Raw genomic sequence first — 18,123 nt, 5'->3', positions numbered from 1 at the left:
AAGCCAGATCGTTGTAGACAATAAGCTGACCCTGTAAACCGTTGAGAGTGCTATAAAGCAGTGGTCCGTGTTGTGGCCCAGCAGGGGACCGTTGGAGCTGCCACCAGACTCTGGCAGCAAGGGGCCCTCTGAGTCAGCTCTGGAGGATGTGGAGGACCCTGGACAGGGTTCCGACTCCGAGCAGGGCGCAGAGAGGCTGGTTGGCCACCAGGAGATACCTGAGCCTTGGACCAGTGGGGAGGAGACAAGGGAGAGTGAGCCGGAGGCCAGTAGTGAGTTGTTCCTGGATGCACGCCATCGAAGAGCTACTAGGCGTCAGGAACAATTACGCAATTACAGGAGGTAATTGGGCTCAGCTGGTGGTCATTAGGCTCCTCTCCAGACTATAAAAAGGCTACTTGTGCACATGGCCCTCTTTGCAGAAGTCAACACAGAATCGAATGTCGGAGAACATTGTATGAGCTTGGCAGGCTGGATTACTGCCAAGCCTTATCTGTGTTTATTGCTGCCCAAGCTTGTCTGTGCCGGTTTGCTGCCAAGGACCTGTTTGTCTGTTAATTAAATGCCGTAATTTATCTCTGGCTCGGAGTGTGTTTTGGTGTGGAATGAGGGGGGTCAGAACAGGTCCCCAACCTTTCTGGCTTCATGGAATAACAGCGGGGGCAGCGATGGTTTCATGTGTGCAACCTAATCCTGTGCGTGCGCAAATGAAGCTTCACGCACTGGCCCGCTGCTTGTGAAGCCTTTCAGAATTTTTTCTTATAAAAAGGGTAAAAGAAAAACAAACTAAATAAAGTAAGAAAAACAGAATTTAGAATTAAACACCCTCCCGTTTAACCAATACTGAATACTGCAACATAGTGAAGTAAACGAAACTAGATTCAAGAAAACCTATTTTGCCAGGGCAAAAGAACACCCACCCCAAAATGCCTGTTCTAACGTAAATTCCCAAGGACCCACAAAAATTTCTTACTGCTACACTACAGCTAAACGGCTGTTCTGCTTTTCCTGTGTTTCAGTATTTTCAATAGGAAATACCATAAAAGTGGTATGCATATATTTTAGTCATCCAGCCTACAAGTCTATTTAAGGGTAGTGACTGGATTTTTGTATAAAATAATTATTAACATATTTCAAATGGTCCTCTGTCTGAAATAAGTTTTTTTTAAAATCTCAGTTTCAATTGAGATAAATCAAAATGCCTCTTAATAAGCACTCCCTTTTGAAATTTCACGTAGCATCCGAAGATATTATGATTTCATAGTTGAATTAGTACAGAAACCAAGGGTACAATATTTGATATATGTGAGGGATTATGCATTCAATAGTAGTTAATTTCATACAGACATTAAAAGAAGAAACTTTCTTGGCTTGATTGCCTTTTACTTGTAAGATTCGATAATTAAGGTGCACAAACCGTATGTTCTGAAATGTCTAGAAATTCTTTGATTCTAACCAATAATTTCTTTGCCTCTTTCTTGGCAAGGAAAAATGTGAAAAGGCCTGATGTTATTCTTTGGATCTAAACTCAAGCCAAATATACAAAAGATATAAAGCACCCAATCTTTGGCAAAAATAATAGGGACTTAAAGAATGCCATCAGCTAGTCTACTGACACATATAATCTTCTCCAGCATTGCGAATTCAACATCATATAATATGCTGAGGCTTGAAACTAGGGCAATTCTCATGTTGTTTCCAGTAGTGGAATCATATAAATATTGTATGACATTTAAGAGGGATTGAAGGAAACACCACTTTGAGAAAACGCTTCGGGGCTGCTGTCTTAGCAACATTTTCCTAAACTGTCTTCACGATGGATACAGCACAACTACTCTCATATGTGCTTTATTGTTCTTGCTGTTACAATTTTTTAAAAATACATTAATGGCATTTGCTCCTTGTTTAAATCTGAGAGGTACTCAATCCCATAGCAGCAGCTTTACAAGTTTAAAGCTAGCGTCCAGCATTCCTACTACTGATTTTAGTAGGAGAGAATTACGCAGGGCTTATTTTCCTCAGACATCCTTAACGATCAAGCAACGCTTTTGCAACAAAATAATACTAGGAAGAATACTATTCAAATTTTAGAAATGGTGATATAGGATAAAAGCCTTCCCCCCAGGAGAATCAATGAATTTGATGGCTGAGTTTGAACCTTGGTGCATGTTTATTGAAGTACTCTGCCAAACAATCAAGTTTCCAAAAATGTATTATCTGTTAAAGTAAAATTCTAGCTACCGTATATACTCGAGTATAGGCCAACCCGAATATAAGCCGAGGCACCTAATTTTACCACAAAAAACTGGAAAAGTTATTGACTCGAGTATAAGCCTAGGGTGGGAAATGCAGCAGCTACCGGTAATGATGTCCCGTGCAGCCGCGGGAGCGATGTCCCGCCTCCTATGACACACGGCACAGTGATTCCTATCATTGGATCACTGTACCAGAGGAGGTGGGACATCGCTATGTGGCTGCTTGCCATAACAAGGAGGAGGTGGGACATCGTTGCAGAGTGGCAGGAGGGGGAGGAAGGGGAATCGTAAGACAGCCCTGCATTACATTAGAACGTGAGGAGGGGGGATGGTGCGGTGCGCGCTGCGCGGCAAACTGACACAGAGGGAGGGGAAACTCACAGGGGCGCCGGGCCATTCACGAGCGTCACCCAGTGGCATGGCCCCGCCCCTTTTTCTCCTCCGTTTCGGGCAAATTTTTCACTGACTCGAGTATAAGCCGAGGCGGCTTTTTTCAGCCCAAAAAGTGGGCTGAAAAACTCGGCTTATACTTGAGTATATACGGTATATATTTGAATATTCAGAGCCTATTTGCACAAACTATATATAGCATAATGTTATCTGAACCCTTCGTTTTCATTACCGTTTCTAAGGAATGCATCTTTCATCAAAAAAATTTTTTTTTAAAAGTATGTTTCATTATTATTGTTTTAGGTCAAACAGATGTCTCCTGCAATAGGTAACTCCAGCTGAAACAACTCACAACCCTCCCCAGTTTTTAATTCTGCTTAGGAGAAAAGAGGAGAGTGCCTAATGGACTGCGTAGTAAGGAAGCAGATTTGCAAAGCTAAAGTCTCTCCAGTTTCCTGTAACTGTTTACTAGCTAAAAAGGAAAGCTTTATACAGACTGTGATAAACAAAGCTCTTGTTCATGTCCCTCCCACGAAATATGTGAATAACATTGTTGTTTTTTTCTTTTCTATATTTATAACATTGTTCTACTATATGGAACCATTTCATTTTCTACATGCTGACGAAGCAAATAATAGGAAGAGAGATCAGCACTAGCGGCACTTCACATTTCCCTCTGGAAGTGTAAGGTTTTCAATTCAAACGCCTACGGTGTAATTTCTACAATTATTAGTGGTATTAAGAGAGTCAAGTTTCGTTCTGACATGATACAATCATATTTGAAAGAGATTCAAACAAATAGTAAAAAACAGAAAGGTATTCATTAGAGGAAATATTGGTCAAATCAACATTTCTTGCCGAAACTAGTCCGAAATTATTTATCCTATACATTCCGGTTAAAAGGATGATAATAGGATGCAGTGTTAAAAATTAATGTTTTATGAAAAAATCTTCTATAATTCTGTGCGTGACCCGTCAAATGCGCGCTCGACAAAAGCGCACCGACAAAACCGTGGCGCGAAAACAGCGAAGACGAAATCGCGCCCACAGAAGTGCGCCGATAAATGCGCACCGACGAAAGCACGATTAGGGTTAAGGTAAGGGTTAGGGTTAGGTTTAGAGTTAGGTTTAGGGTTATTACGTTGTATTATGTTGTTTGTTGATGGCGCGCTTTCGTCGGCGCGCATTTATCGGTGCGCTTCTGTGGGCGCGATTTCGTCTTCACTGTTTTGTCGCGGCGGTTTTGTCGGCGCGCTTTTGTGGAGCACGCATTTGACAGTGAACCAATTCTGTGTGTTCTAAAAGTATCCTAAGCAGTATTTGTCCTGTGTAGATGCTCAGAATCCTTAGTTATGTTCTAAAAAGAACGTGTCTGAAAAATGAAACTCTTTTTCAGACGCAAGACATAATATTTACATTTCTTTGCAAACTGAATACAAATCTAAATTACATATTTTGTAGCAAAACAAAACAAAAACATTACGCATCACTGGATATAATTAGTGTGAATTCCTTCTTTCTCTCCTCACCAAGCTACTGAAAGTAAAATAATCACACCATGTTGACATTTTATAAAAATGATGAAATGGAAAGAATTTAACCAAAATCCTTCATATCTAACAGGGGTGAGACATACCTGCTATAAATAGAACTGAAACTTATGAAGTAGTGATTCTGTAATGCATGAGCTCAACCCCTAGGGCATTTTGTACGGAAGCAGACAAATAGCAACAATACTTTACCAGGATCCTCTTTTTGCATCTTTTCTTACTTTCCAATCTTAGTTTACACTCCTGGGATTGTGACTGATGATTCCCACTCTAGCTACGAATGAGCTATTGTGCCACGTAAGAATATTTAAAGACAGAACCACCTGGCAAATGAATTTAATGTTCAAATCAACTCACTACAGATTAACTATTCTGTGTAAGGCAGGCAGGTTAATTCAAACACACAAATCTGTTTATCTATGCAAGAGGGTGAGAAATACAAGAGAAAATCTAAATGTATTGTTTCAATTTAAAACACATTGTGTTATTAACCAAATAGCAAAACATAAAAAAATCGGAATTCCAGTTCTAATTGGGGATAAACTCAAAGTTTCATGGAAACAATGGAGAACTGTGAAGCCAGGATATTTCAGTGTTGTGACTCAGCAGACGTCTTCTGTGAGTCTGTTCAGGATGCAAGATTAACACTGCAGCTTGGGATCGTTAGTTGCGTGTTCTGGGGAATAAAAGGACGGATGGCGCCACGCCCTGGTTGCAGGAGTCAACGTTCCTTGGTTCGTTCAACATTGATTGATCATTGGTCGTGGTTTATGTAAGATACACTTGGAGAAGTGCTTTGTTTTCTGTAACCCTGATTCAAGGATACACTTGGAGAAGTGCATTGCTTGTAAGAGTTTTTGTTTGGTATTTTGTAATCTCGTCAGAGACTTTATGTTATTTTTGGGCTCGCGGCCAGTCTGAGCCGAGAACTGATAAAGAGAGTTCCTTTTACGTTTGTCTGCCTGTTGTCTGTTAACGAGCCGAGAAGGGGGGACAGAACATTTCAGTATGTACAATATTTAATGAAAAAGAAGCTTTTAGGGACTGCTATCTGAGAAATTCTTCTGATAGTACAGGTAGGACTTGAGAAATGACCATAATTGAGTTCAAAGTTTTTTTTGCTAAGCAAGACAGTTGTTAAGTGAATCATTGCACTTGGTAAATTGGTATCATGGTGCTTAAGTGAATCTGGCTTCCCCATTGACTTTGCTTGTCAGAAGGTGGCAAACGCTGATCACATGACCCTGGGAAATTGCAACCATCATACATACCAGCACCAATCTACCAATCATGATACAACCACACAAAATCATTCCACTTACTGAAACAAAGTCAGCACTCCACACACCCCCACCAAGATTTATAGAAAGATGGCAGCTCCGAACACTCTTTAAGCCCAAAACCCAGCCTGAAGATGGCGAGTGAGACCTCGCCGAAATGTTGCCAAGACAATCTCAAACTTACATGGGAAAAGACCCGGATACAACAAGACCAGCATACCTACACCCGTGAAAATCTACGAAAACATACATACATACATACATACATACATACATACATACATACATACATACATCACAATCTGCACTCATTTAACTATAGTTTAATAACAACCTTGGATTACAAACAAGATTTGAGCTTTCTGGATAAAAACAAACCATTAATTTAAAGTCCACTCTAATTTGTATCCAATGGAGAACTGCTATTAGTTGAAAAACAGCAAATGTTTATCATCATTTCTCCAAAGTCATGCCAGAATAGCATAAGCAGTGTGGGAAAGTCCAGAAGTCTGAACCCTGTTGATGTACTACTAAATTATACATTGTGTTAGGCATGAATGCAGCCACTGAATTAATGAGACAAGTAAGATTTGAAAGAAAGCCACTTAGTTCACAGAATAGAACATCAACCAATAAAGATCAACTGCTCTCATCACATTCCTCAATAATTATATAATCCTGTTTTACTTACAGAGAAAGGAATCCACTGACTTCAAGAGGGCTTGTTTATATATGCTTACAGGATTGATCTCCCTCTCTTCCTCCCCCTCCAAAAAAATATCTTAAAAATACAGTAAAAGTAAGCTAAGAAACAAGGTTTTTAGCAATTAGATTAACTGTTGTACATACCGGTTGAAGAAGCAAGTAACTACAGTCCCAGCTACAGTCATCTGCTGACATGCTAGAATAAATTCACTTGTCCAGATAAGCCCCAGTAAATGATACCACCACATGTAGCGGATTCCAAATTGAATTTTGTATTTCACTTGGCCTCCTGGAATGACTTGCACGCTGCCTATAAATTTAAGGCACAAAGAATAGAAATCAGTATTCTTTTACTGTCCTTTTTTTAGCTTACTCAGCTGTTATTCAACTGACCATTTATCATATTTTAGAAACAATTTGTAATGGAAATATTTGAAACAGATTGTAGATAAAAAAAACAATCGACAATAAAAATGAATAACAAGATAAATGTCAGACTAAGGCACGATGTTTATACTAAAATAAAAAATAAAAATTATGGATAGATTTTTTTAAAAAAGGAACAAAGTACAGCCACAAAATGTTTAAGTGACATCAAAATGAGCTACAATTATAAACTTTTAAAACGCTGAGACAGCTTTGTATATATACAGGTAGTCCTTTCATAACAATGACATTTGTGACTAGCAACTCCGTTTTATTAGGTGAAGTGAAGTAGCAATGAAACGGTAATTAAATAAGAACTGCCTGTATCAATTATAACTTAAGATATTAAATATAGCTAACATAAAGCTCAACATTCCATGGAGAGAAAACAAAGATTTATAAAACTAAAAAGATTTCAAAAGCTGACAAGAATATGCATCTGTACTAGAAAATGCATACATAGAGAAAAGGGTAATGTATTCATGTCGTATTTTTTTTTCCTGAATACCTTACCCTGGGAAAGAAATGCAAAACAAACAAGAAAAACTTTCTAACAGATCTAGTGGCTGTTACCGTTCTATCAATTTCAGACATAAACTGTCCATTTATGAATTAGAACCTCTAACTGCTTCCTAATTGATGCCTGGGCAGGGGCTGAAAGAGATAAAGCTTTATAAGTATTCTAAGTGAAGCACATTGTCTAGGAAATATGTGACCTTCAAATCACACTCCTACATATAAAGGTGAGCCAGCTGTCTTTTCAAGGTTATAGAAAGTGTTTCCTTGTAACCTAACAACACATTAGCTAAGGTCAGCTAAAGGAAAACTGCACATGACCATTGATAATGCCAATTTTTTTTTTCAGTCACACGCATCTACTAATTTGTATTTCCATCTTAAAATGACAGAACACAATAAATAGTGTTATATAGAGCCGAGGTGGCGCAGTGGTTAAATGCAGCACTGCAGGCTACTTCAGCTGACTGCTAGTTCGGCAGTTCGGCTGTTCAAATCTCACCGGCTCAGGGTTGATTCAGCCTTCCATCCTTCCGAGGTGGGTAAAATGAGGACCCGGATTGTTGTTGGGGGCAATATGCTGACTCTGTAAACCGCTTAGAGAGGGCTGAAAGCCCTATGAAGCGGTATATAAGTCTAACTGCTATTGCTATATAGTCATTTTAAAATATCTACTAGAGGTTTAAGTGGTAGAACATAAGAGCAGCATTTAATGTTATATTTCAGAACCCCCATTTCAAGCAATGTGACCTTGTGGCTTAGATTCTCATACAAGGAGCAAACAACATCCATTAGGTTTGTGGGCACTGAATCCAGAGCTACTTGAATCCTGAAGCCTAAACCAGCATCATAATTAGATTTGGTTTGGATCAGAGCAAGGTCACTTGAGGATAAAGCTCACACCCACCAAATGACTAGTTTTGTCGATCAGAGCCCACATTTTTTTTCAGCCAGATGCAGGGGTGGGTTCCTGCCAGTTCTAAGCTCTTCTATAGAAGAGGTTCCACAAATCTACAGTGCCGTTTAGAACCGGTTCCAGCTCCCTCCCCCCCCGCCCGTCCACACATCATCAAGATCAAGAGCGAGAGGAGGAATTCTGGGAGTTGAAGTCCACAAGTCTTAAAGCTGTCAGGTTTGAACACCCCTGGGGTTTTTTTCCCCTAAAGGGTTAGGGGTGCAAGGGTCTTGTAACTTGACAGCGCTAAGACGTGTGTGCTTCAAATGCCAGAGTTTCTGAGCCAACGTTTTGTTTGCTAAGCAAGAGCGTTGTTAAGTGAGTTTCACCACATTTTACAAGTTGGCCACGCCCACCCAGTCACATGGCTGGCAAGCCACTCCTACCCGGTCACATCGCTGGCAAGCCACTCTTACAAAGCAGGCCACACCTACGAAGAGATTCTAAAAAAAAATTGAAACCCACCACTGGCCGGATGGTATCTGCCAGGGAAACCTACATGGATATAGTTTTCACTGTAATATGGAAAATAAATGTCCATGCTATTTTACAAATCACCCTATTTTCATTATCTTAATTATTCCCAGATAAAATAATTATAATGCTTCACTTCAACCCATAGAGTACTCTAGAGTCATTTTTAAATATCAACAAATAATTTCCCTCGTGGCTTTTATTCTTGCAGAATGGTTTTATTATTTAAATTTGGTATTTAAATCCTAGCATTGGCATTCCTTTTGGAGAGGGACACAGCGACAGCATATAAAACTAACCTGAATGGATCAAGATCTATCTCACACCATGTAATTTTAACAAGCTGGGGGAAATGAGGAAAATCTCATATAGCAGAAACAATACTAATAGGTGTATCTGTTCAACTGCAAATTTTTGATAACAGAAGAGCATCATTGTGACTTTATCCCTATGTTGGTGTTTTTTTTTAATTTGGGAAGGTCTGGGGATGTATCTACATCAATTGAATAGTTTTTCAACTAATTTTTCATTCTAAAGTTTTGCAAATTAAAAAACATAATTAAGTAATAATTGTTTCTTCGTACTAAGGAGGCACTTAGTTGGCTGACTGTTAATTTTTGCATTGATATTGTATTCTCGTACAATTGTACTCATACTAATCCTTACCTATATGATCTGTGGACTTCTGACCCTCTCCTTTATTTCCATAGTCGAAACAAAATACTGCCTTCGCAGGTGTATTAAATTATACAATTAAAATTATTAAATTTCCTTAATTCAATACTATACATCTTGAAGAACTATGGGTTCATCTTAACCATAAACACCCAGGCCTCCTTAATTCCATTTTCTCTTTTTGCAGGAAATGCAGTTTTTATCTTAAGGTCAAATAACAGGAGACTAAGGGAAGAAAATACACATGGCTAGGATATGCTGTTGATAACATGACAACTTAAGCCAATCTATGATAATCAGGTAACAATCAATGTAGGGTCTAGCTTGGTTCTAGAGCCCTTGGGACAGTTTTGGGACACCTTGTCCAGAGGTGGGTTCCTACCAGTTCGCAAGAATCGTCAAATCTACCGAACCGGTTAGAAGAGATTCCACCAGTGGACCCGGAAAGCAGGCCACACCTACAGAAGAGGTTCCAAAATTTTTTGAAACCCATCACTGACACAGACTCACACAGAGAGAGAAAGAGAAAGAAAGGAAGAAAGAAAGAAAAAAAGAAAGAAAAAGTGAGAGATGAAAGAAAAAAAGGAAAAAGGGACAGAGAGACAAAAGGAAGGAGAGAGAGAGAGAGAGAGAGAGAGAGAGAGAGAGAGAGAGAACACATGGCCAGCAAGCCACTCCCACCAGATCACATGGCCGGCAAGCCACTCCCACAAAGGAGGCCACACCCACAGAGTAGGTTCGAAAATTTTTTGAAACCTACCACTGACCTTGTCACACACCTTGGGACAATTTTAATAACTCTTGATCATCAGGGGAAAATGATATATTTATCTAGCAAAGAGAGTTGATATAACATTACTGACCTGCAGTTCCTAAGCTAAGGAGCACAGCCACCCAGAACACCCAGAATAATATAAGTATTATAAACGTCCAAATAGGTTGAAAATACAAAAAGGGGACTTTGCCAATTATTTTATTGGCAGCCTGAAACAGCTGAATAATCAAGTGAATCTTCTTCCTTAATAACACTATCAGGACAATTAGAATCACCTATAAAAAGAAAATAATAATGCATTAGAATGTTTCTATTACCCAAATGAGAATCAAGTCTAGGAACTGTACTTAATTTTTCATTTGCCCACTAACCAAATAATTTTGAGATGGTAGTCTTACAAACCTACATTATAAATGCACCACCAGAGAGATAAAAATTTCAATAACATTATCACGGTTTTGCACCATACTTCTGCCCAAGGAAATGTGAAGAAGATACACCATGAAAACCATAGATTCTATACGGAAAAAGCTTAAACGTAACTTAAACAAATGAGTACGTTCTGTTAGATACTTCTTGTTTTAAAAGTTTTCTAAACTGATCTAAATATAAACAGCTACAATTATACAGCAGGAAAATGCAACAATATAAAGACCAGTATATGTATGATTAAAAATGAGGTGGTTTGTTTGATCTGTCACTTCTCAAACACTGCAAGATCTTTAAAAGTGCAATGCTAAAAATGTTAAGTAAAAGTTTATTCAAATATATATTTTTGTGTAATGTTAATGCAGCTGCCTTCCTTGAGATATCTGCTGCCCCCTTGTGCCAGCAACTGGGTATAGGGGTTAATGAGGCAAAAACATTGCTACTACTGACGCTTGGGGCCCACAATTCTCTATTAATTGAATCTGATGATTGACACAAAAGCCTAATTCACATCGGTACAATTCACAAGTGCAGCAGGCTGTGTGTTTTCTCTCTCTACAACTTAAATATGTCCTATTCCATTGTACCCTGTGTTAAGTCCTCGTACTTACGACCTGAATTCGGCCGAGCCTGCTCGGTCCTCACTGATTGGCTCCAGCGCGCCTGTCGGTGGGCGCGGAAATTGCAGCCGTCGGATTGGCTGACAGCTGTCATATAAATAGCTGTCAGGCGGCCCCTGTTGTTGCTTGTTGTTTCTGACGTTTGGTTCGTTACTAAACAGTTCTACCGCCACACGGCGTCTGTTTTACCTCAGCTTGCGAACAAAGCACCCTGACATTCATTAACTGGTAGAATCAAGTAATTTGTTTTTAAAAATGAATACATTCCTAGCCCTATTACTACAAGGTTCGAGTCAGTTGTGTACAGTGTATTTTACATCAAGTTCTATTACTGATCAACTGGATCTTCGAACTGTCTTCACTAAAGATTCTGAAAATTATAGATTAATTTTCTTTAAAAAAAGCCACATCCGGGCATCCCTGAAATCTGACTTATTTGGATATTATGAGTGATGCTCTTAATTTTCATGTATTTAAATAATTAAATCTTAGCAGCAATTATTATAAGAAAGGTATAGTAAAAAACAAATGTGTCAATCAAATATATTTTGAAAAGTTTCAGATTCATGTAGATGAGATGTGTTTATGACTTAATAGCAATAGCAATAGCAGTTAGAGTTATATACCGCTTCATAGGGCTTTCCGCCCTCTCTAAGCGGTTTACAGAGTCAGCATATCACCCCCACAGTCTGGGTCCTCATTTCACCCACCTCAGGAAGGATGGAAGGCTGAGTCAACCCTGAGCCGGTGAGATTTGAACAGCCGAACTGCAGAACTGCATTTAAGTAGCCTGCAGTGCTGCATTTAACCACTGCGCCACCTCGGCTCTTAAAACAGCAACACCTTAGGTCAGGGGTGTCAAACTCGCTTCGTCACGTATCGGGACTTTCCCTTCCCCTACGCTAAACCTGGCGTGGGCGTGGCCATTGCGTGATGCATCTGGTCTGCAGGCCACGAGTTTGACAGCTCTGCCTTAGGTGGATCAGGTATTCACAGCAGGAACTAAGGTAACAGGACAGCACCATCTCCCCTAGCATTCACTAGTGAGCAACAGATAGAAGACAGAAGGTTCATGTTTCTATGTTATTGTTGTTCAATAATAGCCATACTAGGATAAGGAAAGATAGTTCATCTGCAGCAAATCCCGACTTGTGTAAGTTCAACTGCATTAACACTAGCTTTTTACAGGTTATGTATACCTACTAGAAGCAATTTAATTGCTAGAAGCAACTAAAGATAAGAAATTAACTATAGGCTTTAATTTTAGCAAATACTTCTGATAAATCCCTATCGTATCCTATATTAAATAAAGTATCCATAGAATATTAATGATAATATACATAGATGCCTTACCGCAAAAACTGTAGATATAATAGAAAGTCCACATAATAATTTCATATTTTCTTTTTCAGTTTCTAATTCTATGATGGGCCCGCTGCTGTTATTGTAATAAAGCCACCACATAACACCTGAGACAACTAGAACAAACACAGAAATACAGCAATGTTCATTTAATTTAAGAAAAATAAAAGAGCAGCACTGGCATATTAAGCTTATCATCAAGCATTTACTCGGCATGATTCAACTCCAGTCCCAAAGAGAGAAGAAAATTAGGTTGATACAAAAAAAAGATAATGCAAACTAAAATTCTACTCTAGTTTGCATTTTTGTGAGATAATAATGTTGATGCATACTCCAATTACCTGCTGAGGATGTTTGATTATAACTAGGTTCGTATGAAGCCACATGGGTTTGCATCTCCTTAGAGAAGAAGTGTCAAACTTATGGCCTGCGGTCCAGATGTGTCACATGCTGGCCATGCCCATATCCAGTTTAGCGAAGGGGGGGAAAGTTGTGATATGTCATGTGACAACACCGTGATGTGAGTTTGACACTCCTGCCTTAAACAATCTTCAGCTAAGTAATTTCTGCCATCGAAGTTTCAAAGAAGATGCATTTCTGCCATGGCCAACGTTCCATCACTCAGGCTGGGGGGTCAAAATTTATACCCCTCAGACAGGGTCCGCAACTTGGGAGTCCTCCTGGACCCACAGCTGACTTTTGACCACCATTTGTCAGCTGTGACCAGGGGGGCATTTGCCCAGGTTCGCCTGGTACGCCAGTTGCGGCCCTACCTGAATCGGGAGGCCCTCACAACAGTCACTCGAGCCCTTGTGATCTCTAGGCTGGAATACTGCAATGTGCTCTACATGGGGCTGCCCTTGAAGAGCATCCGGCGACTTCAGCTAGTCCAGAATGCGGCTGCGCGAGTGATCGTGGGCGCACCACGGTTCGCCCACATAACACCGATCCTCCGTGAGCTGCGCTGGCTACCTGTTGATCTCCGGGTGCGCTTCAAGGTGCTACTCACCATTCATAAAGCCCTCCATGGTAGTGGATCTGACTATCTGAGAGACCGCCTTCTGCCAATTACCTCCCTTCGTCCCATCAGATCGCATAGAGTAGGCCTCCTCCGAATTCCATCCGCCAGTCAGTGCCGACTGGCGACTACGTGGAGGAGAGTCTTCTCAGTTGCAGCTCCGACGCTTTGGAACGATCTCCCCGTGGAGATTCGTACCCTCACCACCGTCCAGACCTTCCGCACAGCCCTCAAGATCTGGCTATCCCGTCAGGCCTGGGGATAAGACCCGAACTTCGCCCCACCCGAATGCTGAATGAATGTTGTGTTTTATCGGTTTATTTTTTATTCACATTTTTTTTTCTTTCTTGTGTTTTTGTCTTACACTCCCTTCCCATTAATTGTAAGCCGCCCCGAGTCCCCTCAGGGAAAAGGGCGGCCTATAAATGTCAAATAAATGACAAATGACAAATGGCTCCTGCTCGCTGGAACATCTTGCCCCGTGAAATCAAATCTGCTCCTCCCCTTTTGGCCTTGAACACCTGGTTGTGCCAGCTAGCCTGGAGCCCCAATTAGGGCGTGGCATTTTGGAGGTGACTAACGGAGTAGATAACATCCACTCTTCCCTGTGCACACTTTGTTCCCTCTTTCTCCACCCTGCTTAATTTTAATTTAATTTAAATTTTAAATTTTAAGCTCTTGATGTATTGATTTAATATTTTATATTGCATTTTAATCAATGACTGTAAGCTACCCAGAGCCGCCTTTGATGAAATGGGTGGCATGCAAGTTTAATAATAAATAATGGCAGTTGCAGATCATTCTTGAGTGGTAGAAAGATTGTCGGAAAGATGGAAGGAAGAACGACTAACTGGTTAAAATGAAAATCAAAAACAACTTTTTGAGAGGAAACTTTAGGCAGAAAATCACGTCCTCTCTTTAAAATGTGTGGAACTGAATGTTCACATAAGAAAAACTTTGCAAAACTGATGTGAGTTTCAATAAAACGATTTTCCTCAGTTTCCTACAGTTCTTACTGTAATATAAGGTAGTTAGGTAAGATTTCAGGTTGTTGGTAATGTATCATGTTTTTTGGATGCTGAAAAAGCTGATCTATTACACCACAATTTATCAATAAGGGAGAGGTTCAATTTCTGCCCCCCCATGCCATTTTATTTCACAGAACAGGGCAATCTATCCCCAGTGATAGCCCAAGACTTTATCTTATCCTGCATTCTAAGAGACAGAACAGTCAATTGTCTTGAATGATGGAGCAGAGGGTTGGATTAGAAGACCTTCAAGGTCTTTAGTTTTTTATTTTTTGTAAAATGGAATGGAACAAAATAAATATATAAATAAAAAAGTGAAATAAATAGCTTGGTTTTTGGAACTTTGTAACTAGGTGTCAGAAGAATCAGATCTATTTTTTCATTGAATCACTTTATTTATTAGTGGTTTTTGAATGAAATATAGAAAGAACTATGAATGTTCAAGTATTTTCTTCTGCAAGTAGCTCTTTACATAACATAATTTCTGATTACGTATATTTCGAAGTATGAGACGCACCAGAGTATAAGACGCCCCAAGACTTTGAAGATGCAAATTAAAAAAAAAGTTTTTGCATTCTGCAGATTTCTTAAAAACATCCAATTTTTTGCGAAAATGGGCCCATTTTTTGACAAAAAAGGGACATGGATAGCCTTTAGGAGGCTTGTAGAGTGCTCCTGGGGGTTGGGGGTGAGCAAATAATGGTCCATTTTTCACAAAGATGGGCCCGTTTTTTGTAAAAAATAAGGGGGGGCATGCATAGCCTTTAAGAGGCTTACAGTGTGTTCCTGGGGGCTGGGGCGGGAACAAGCAAAGAATGGTGCATTTTTCACTCATTTTTGCCCTCCCCAGCCCCCAGGAGCATTCTGGAAGCCCCCTAAAGGCTGTGCACAGCTATTTTTGGAAAGGAGGTGGGGTTTCAGGAGGCCAAAAATGCTGTATTCAGTGTATAAGACGCACCCAGATTTTCACCCTCTTTTTTGAGGGGAAAAGGTGCGTCTTATACTCCGAAAAATACGGTATGTTTTTTCAGGGTATGGGAGATTTTCATCAGGGTGAAAGGAAGTGAAAAGTCCTTATGCTAATGGAATTGCTGATAAAAGAATTTGGCATGAATGCCAGGTTTGCTAAATTGTAAATTAAATTATAATTATAAATACTTACATAATAATCCGAATATAAATAGTGTAAGAAAAATATGGACGATGAGCATATTGATACATCTGAAGGCTAACATCATAAGGCCAGACAAAACTGCAATGAAAATAATGAAATAGATTTCTTATTTTAATAAGACAATTAAGTGGAGTACATGGAAAATGTTTTTGCATCTAGAGATGGAAATTGCATTCCTTGCCAACTTAATTGCCAAATATTACAGGATCCAATGCTGCACAGGCTGTCTTTGATTTTAACAATAAATTCTATATATCTTCATGCAGGTCTTATCATTTTGAGATAGGAATTAATGCAGTTTCTCTTCCAATTCAGTACCATATTTTTTTATTTAGATTCTACTGTGCTCATTATTATTGTTTATTTTTAAGGAGACATGACCAAGTTTCCAAGTTTCTTATGCTGTTCATTTTCACTGCATTTGCAGAATTATTTCCCTCTTTGTAAAAACTGAATTACATGCTGTAATTCTAAAATATCATGTATTAATCTTTCTGAATCAACAAAAAGTGTACGTGATAATCATTCATAAATATATAGGTGCGTATGTGTGTGTAAGAAACATGTGAGCGTGTATTTACCTTAGCAGATTATCAATTGCTAAATTGTGAAAGTATTTAGTATTTAGACATAATTTAGAAAAAGGGTCAGTATATTTTAATAATGATTGAACTACAGATAGTCCTTGTTTACCAACAGTGACTGGGGCTGGGAATGGTAACAAATGCCAGTTCATCATCACATGATTCCACCAACTTATGATAGCATTTCTGTGTCACAGCTGATAGCCATTTGTAACCTGTGGCTTCCCGCTTGTTGAAAGCAATCAGTGAAGGTTGCAAGTGATGTTCACATAATTGTGAGACTCCATGACCACTATAATTGTGAGTTGGTTGCCAAGTGCGCGGATAACATCACTGTAGGGATGCTGCCATGAAAATCTGTTCTAAGTCTCCCCCAATTTCAGTCACTGAACTAAGACCATTAAGTGAGAAGTACCTGTATTCTCTTTCTTGAAAAACAAGAATTTTAAAAACACAACACCCAGTTCTTAAGAGAATTCTTATTATTACGAAGCCTTTGTTTTTTTTTATTAATCATATCAATTAATATTGAGATGCATTTTCTTACAAACTACTGAATGGAACTATATGCTCACAAGCACTTCACATTTATACCTGAATCTCACTTGCTTCTCACTTCTGAATGTGTTAGAATGAAACATTTTGACTGGTAATTATTATGCACACCATATACGGTGTTTTATGAACAAATATTGAAAAAATTACATCAGCTCCTATTCTTCGTTCTCTACTCCATTTTTTTAAAATATACCTTTCAGAGAAATTTCTGCAGAATTCAAAAGTTTGCACAGCCTTCTGGATTATTTTGGTCAGTATTATAAAGGCTTGGCTATGATTTTGAATAGATTTTATCTCATTTGTGCAATGTTAATATGGGCATTTTTTCTTTAGGCAAAAATTCAGAATTCAAAAGTTTGCACAGCCTTCTGGATTCTTTTCGTCAGTATTATAAAGGCTTAGCTATGATTTTGAATAGATTTTATCTCATTTGTGCAATGTTAATATGGGCATTTTTTCTTTAGGATAAACATTCTCTACTTTTTATATACTTCAATAAGAAAATCCTCTATTACTCATTGAAATACATATTGATATGGAGAATGGAGAATTTTTCAACTAAATATATGATCAGATATATTTTTCTTCATGGGGAATTTTGCCTTTATTGTTTGAAGATAAATAACAGAGCAAAGTAGCATATATCTTTTAATGCACTAATAGCTTTTTAAAAGATAAATATAAATAATGTTTACATGAAATAAGCTGAGATTCAACTTACCTAATGAAAATATGCACAGTCCCATTACTGTATCTCTTCCTGCCATAAGCCCTCCCAGAATACGATGAAAGAAGTCTACCTCATTTACCACACCTATTAATACAGGTGCGAAATTGGAATAGCATTTGTGGTTCCGTGGAACACATCGGTTAAACAGCGGAAATGATAAACTGGGACAATTAAAAAATATATATATAATAAATGTTAAAAAGTGAACACACCGGAATGAAAGTCACACACTCCCTCGTACTTTCGTATACACTTTCCATACTATGCACAGCTTCTCATGCACCCTCAACCTTCCCCTGCAACCCTTTTCAATCCTCCCCCCACCTGGTAGCAGCCACTTATTGACTAAGAACCTGGGACCTGCAACATCCTGCTGGCTTTCCCATTGATTAATAGCCGAGGTGGCACAGTGGTTAGGGTGCAGGCCACTTCAGCTGACTGCTATCTGCAGTTCAGCGGTGCTAATCTCACCGGCTCAAGGTTGACTCAGCCTTCCATCCTTCCGAGGTGGGTGAAATGAGGACCCAGACTGTGGGGGCGATATGCTGACTCTCTGTAAACCGCTTAGAGAGGGCTGAAAGCCCTATGAAGCGGTATATAAGTCTAACTGCTATTGCTA

The 18,123-nt window shown here is 39.1% G+C and overlaps 1 protein-coding gene across 1 annotated transcript in view; it reads right to left on the bottom strand.

Moving 5' to 3' along the window:
• SLC44A3 (solute carrier family 44 member 3) overlaps nucleotides 1-18,123 on the bottom strand; it is a 47,284-nt gene that overhangs the window by 17,041 nt on the left and 12,120 nt on the right. Inside the window, exons 6-10 of the mRNA XM_087719281.1 lie at nucleotides 17,496-17,665; nucleotides 15,621-15,710; nucleotides 12,404-12,528; nucleotides 10,090-10,276; nucleotides 6,325-6,490 (exon numbers count right to left, since the gene is read on the bottom strand). Coding sequence (XP_087575407.1) covers nucleotides 6,325-6,490; nucleotides 10,090-10,276; nucleotides 12,404-12,528; nucleotides 15,621-15,710; nucleotides 17,496-17,665 — 738 coding nt within the window. The remainder of the gene's footprint in view (nucleotides 1-6,324; nucleotides 6,491-10,089; nucleotides 10,277-12,403; nucleotides 12,529-15,620; nucleotides 15,711-17,495; nucleotides 17,666-18,123) is intronic.

Source organism: Thamnophis sirtalis, unplaced genomic scaffold (genome assembly GCF_051295495.1).
Source record: "Thamnophis sirtalis isolate CommonGarterSnake01/CBP01778 unplaced genomic scaffold, rThaSir2_p1.2 scaffold_7, whole genome shotgun sequence".
Lineage (NCBI taxonomy): Eukaryota > Metazoa > Chordata > Lepidosauria > Squamata > Natricidae > Thamnophis > Thamnophis sirtalis.
This window is presented reverse-complemented; position numbering and strand designations above follow the sequence as displayed.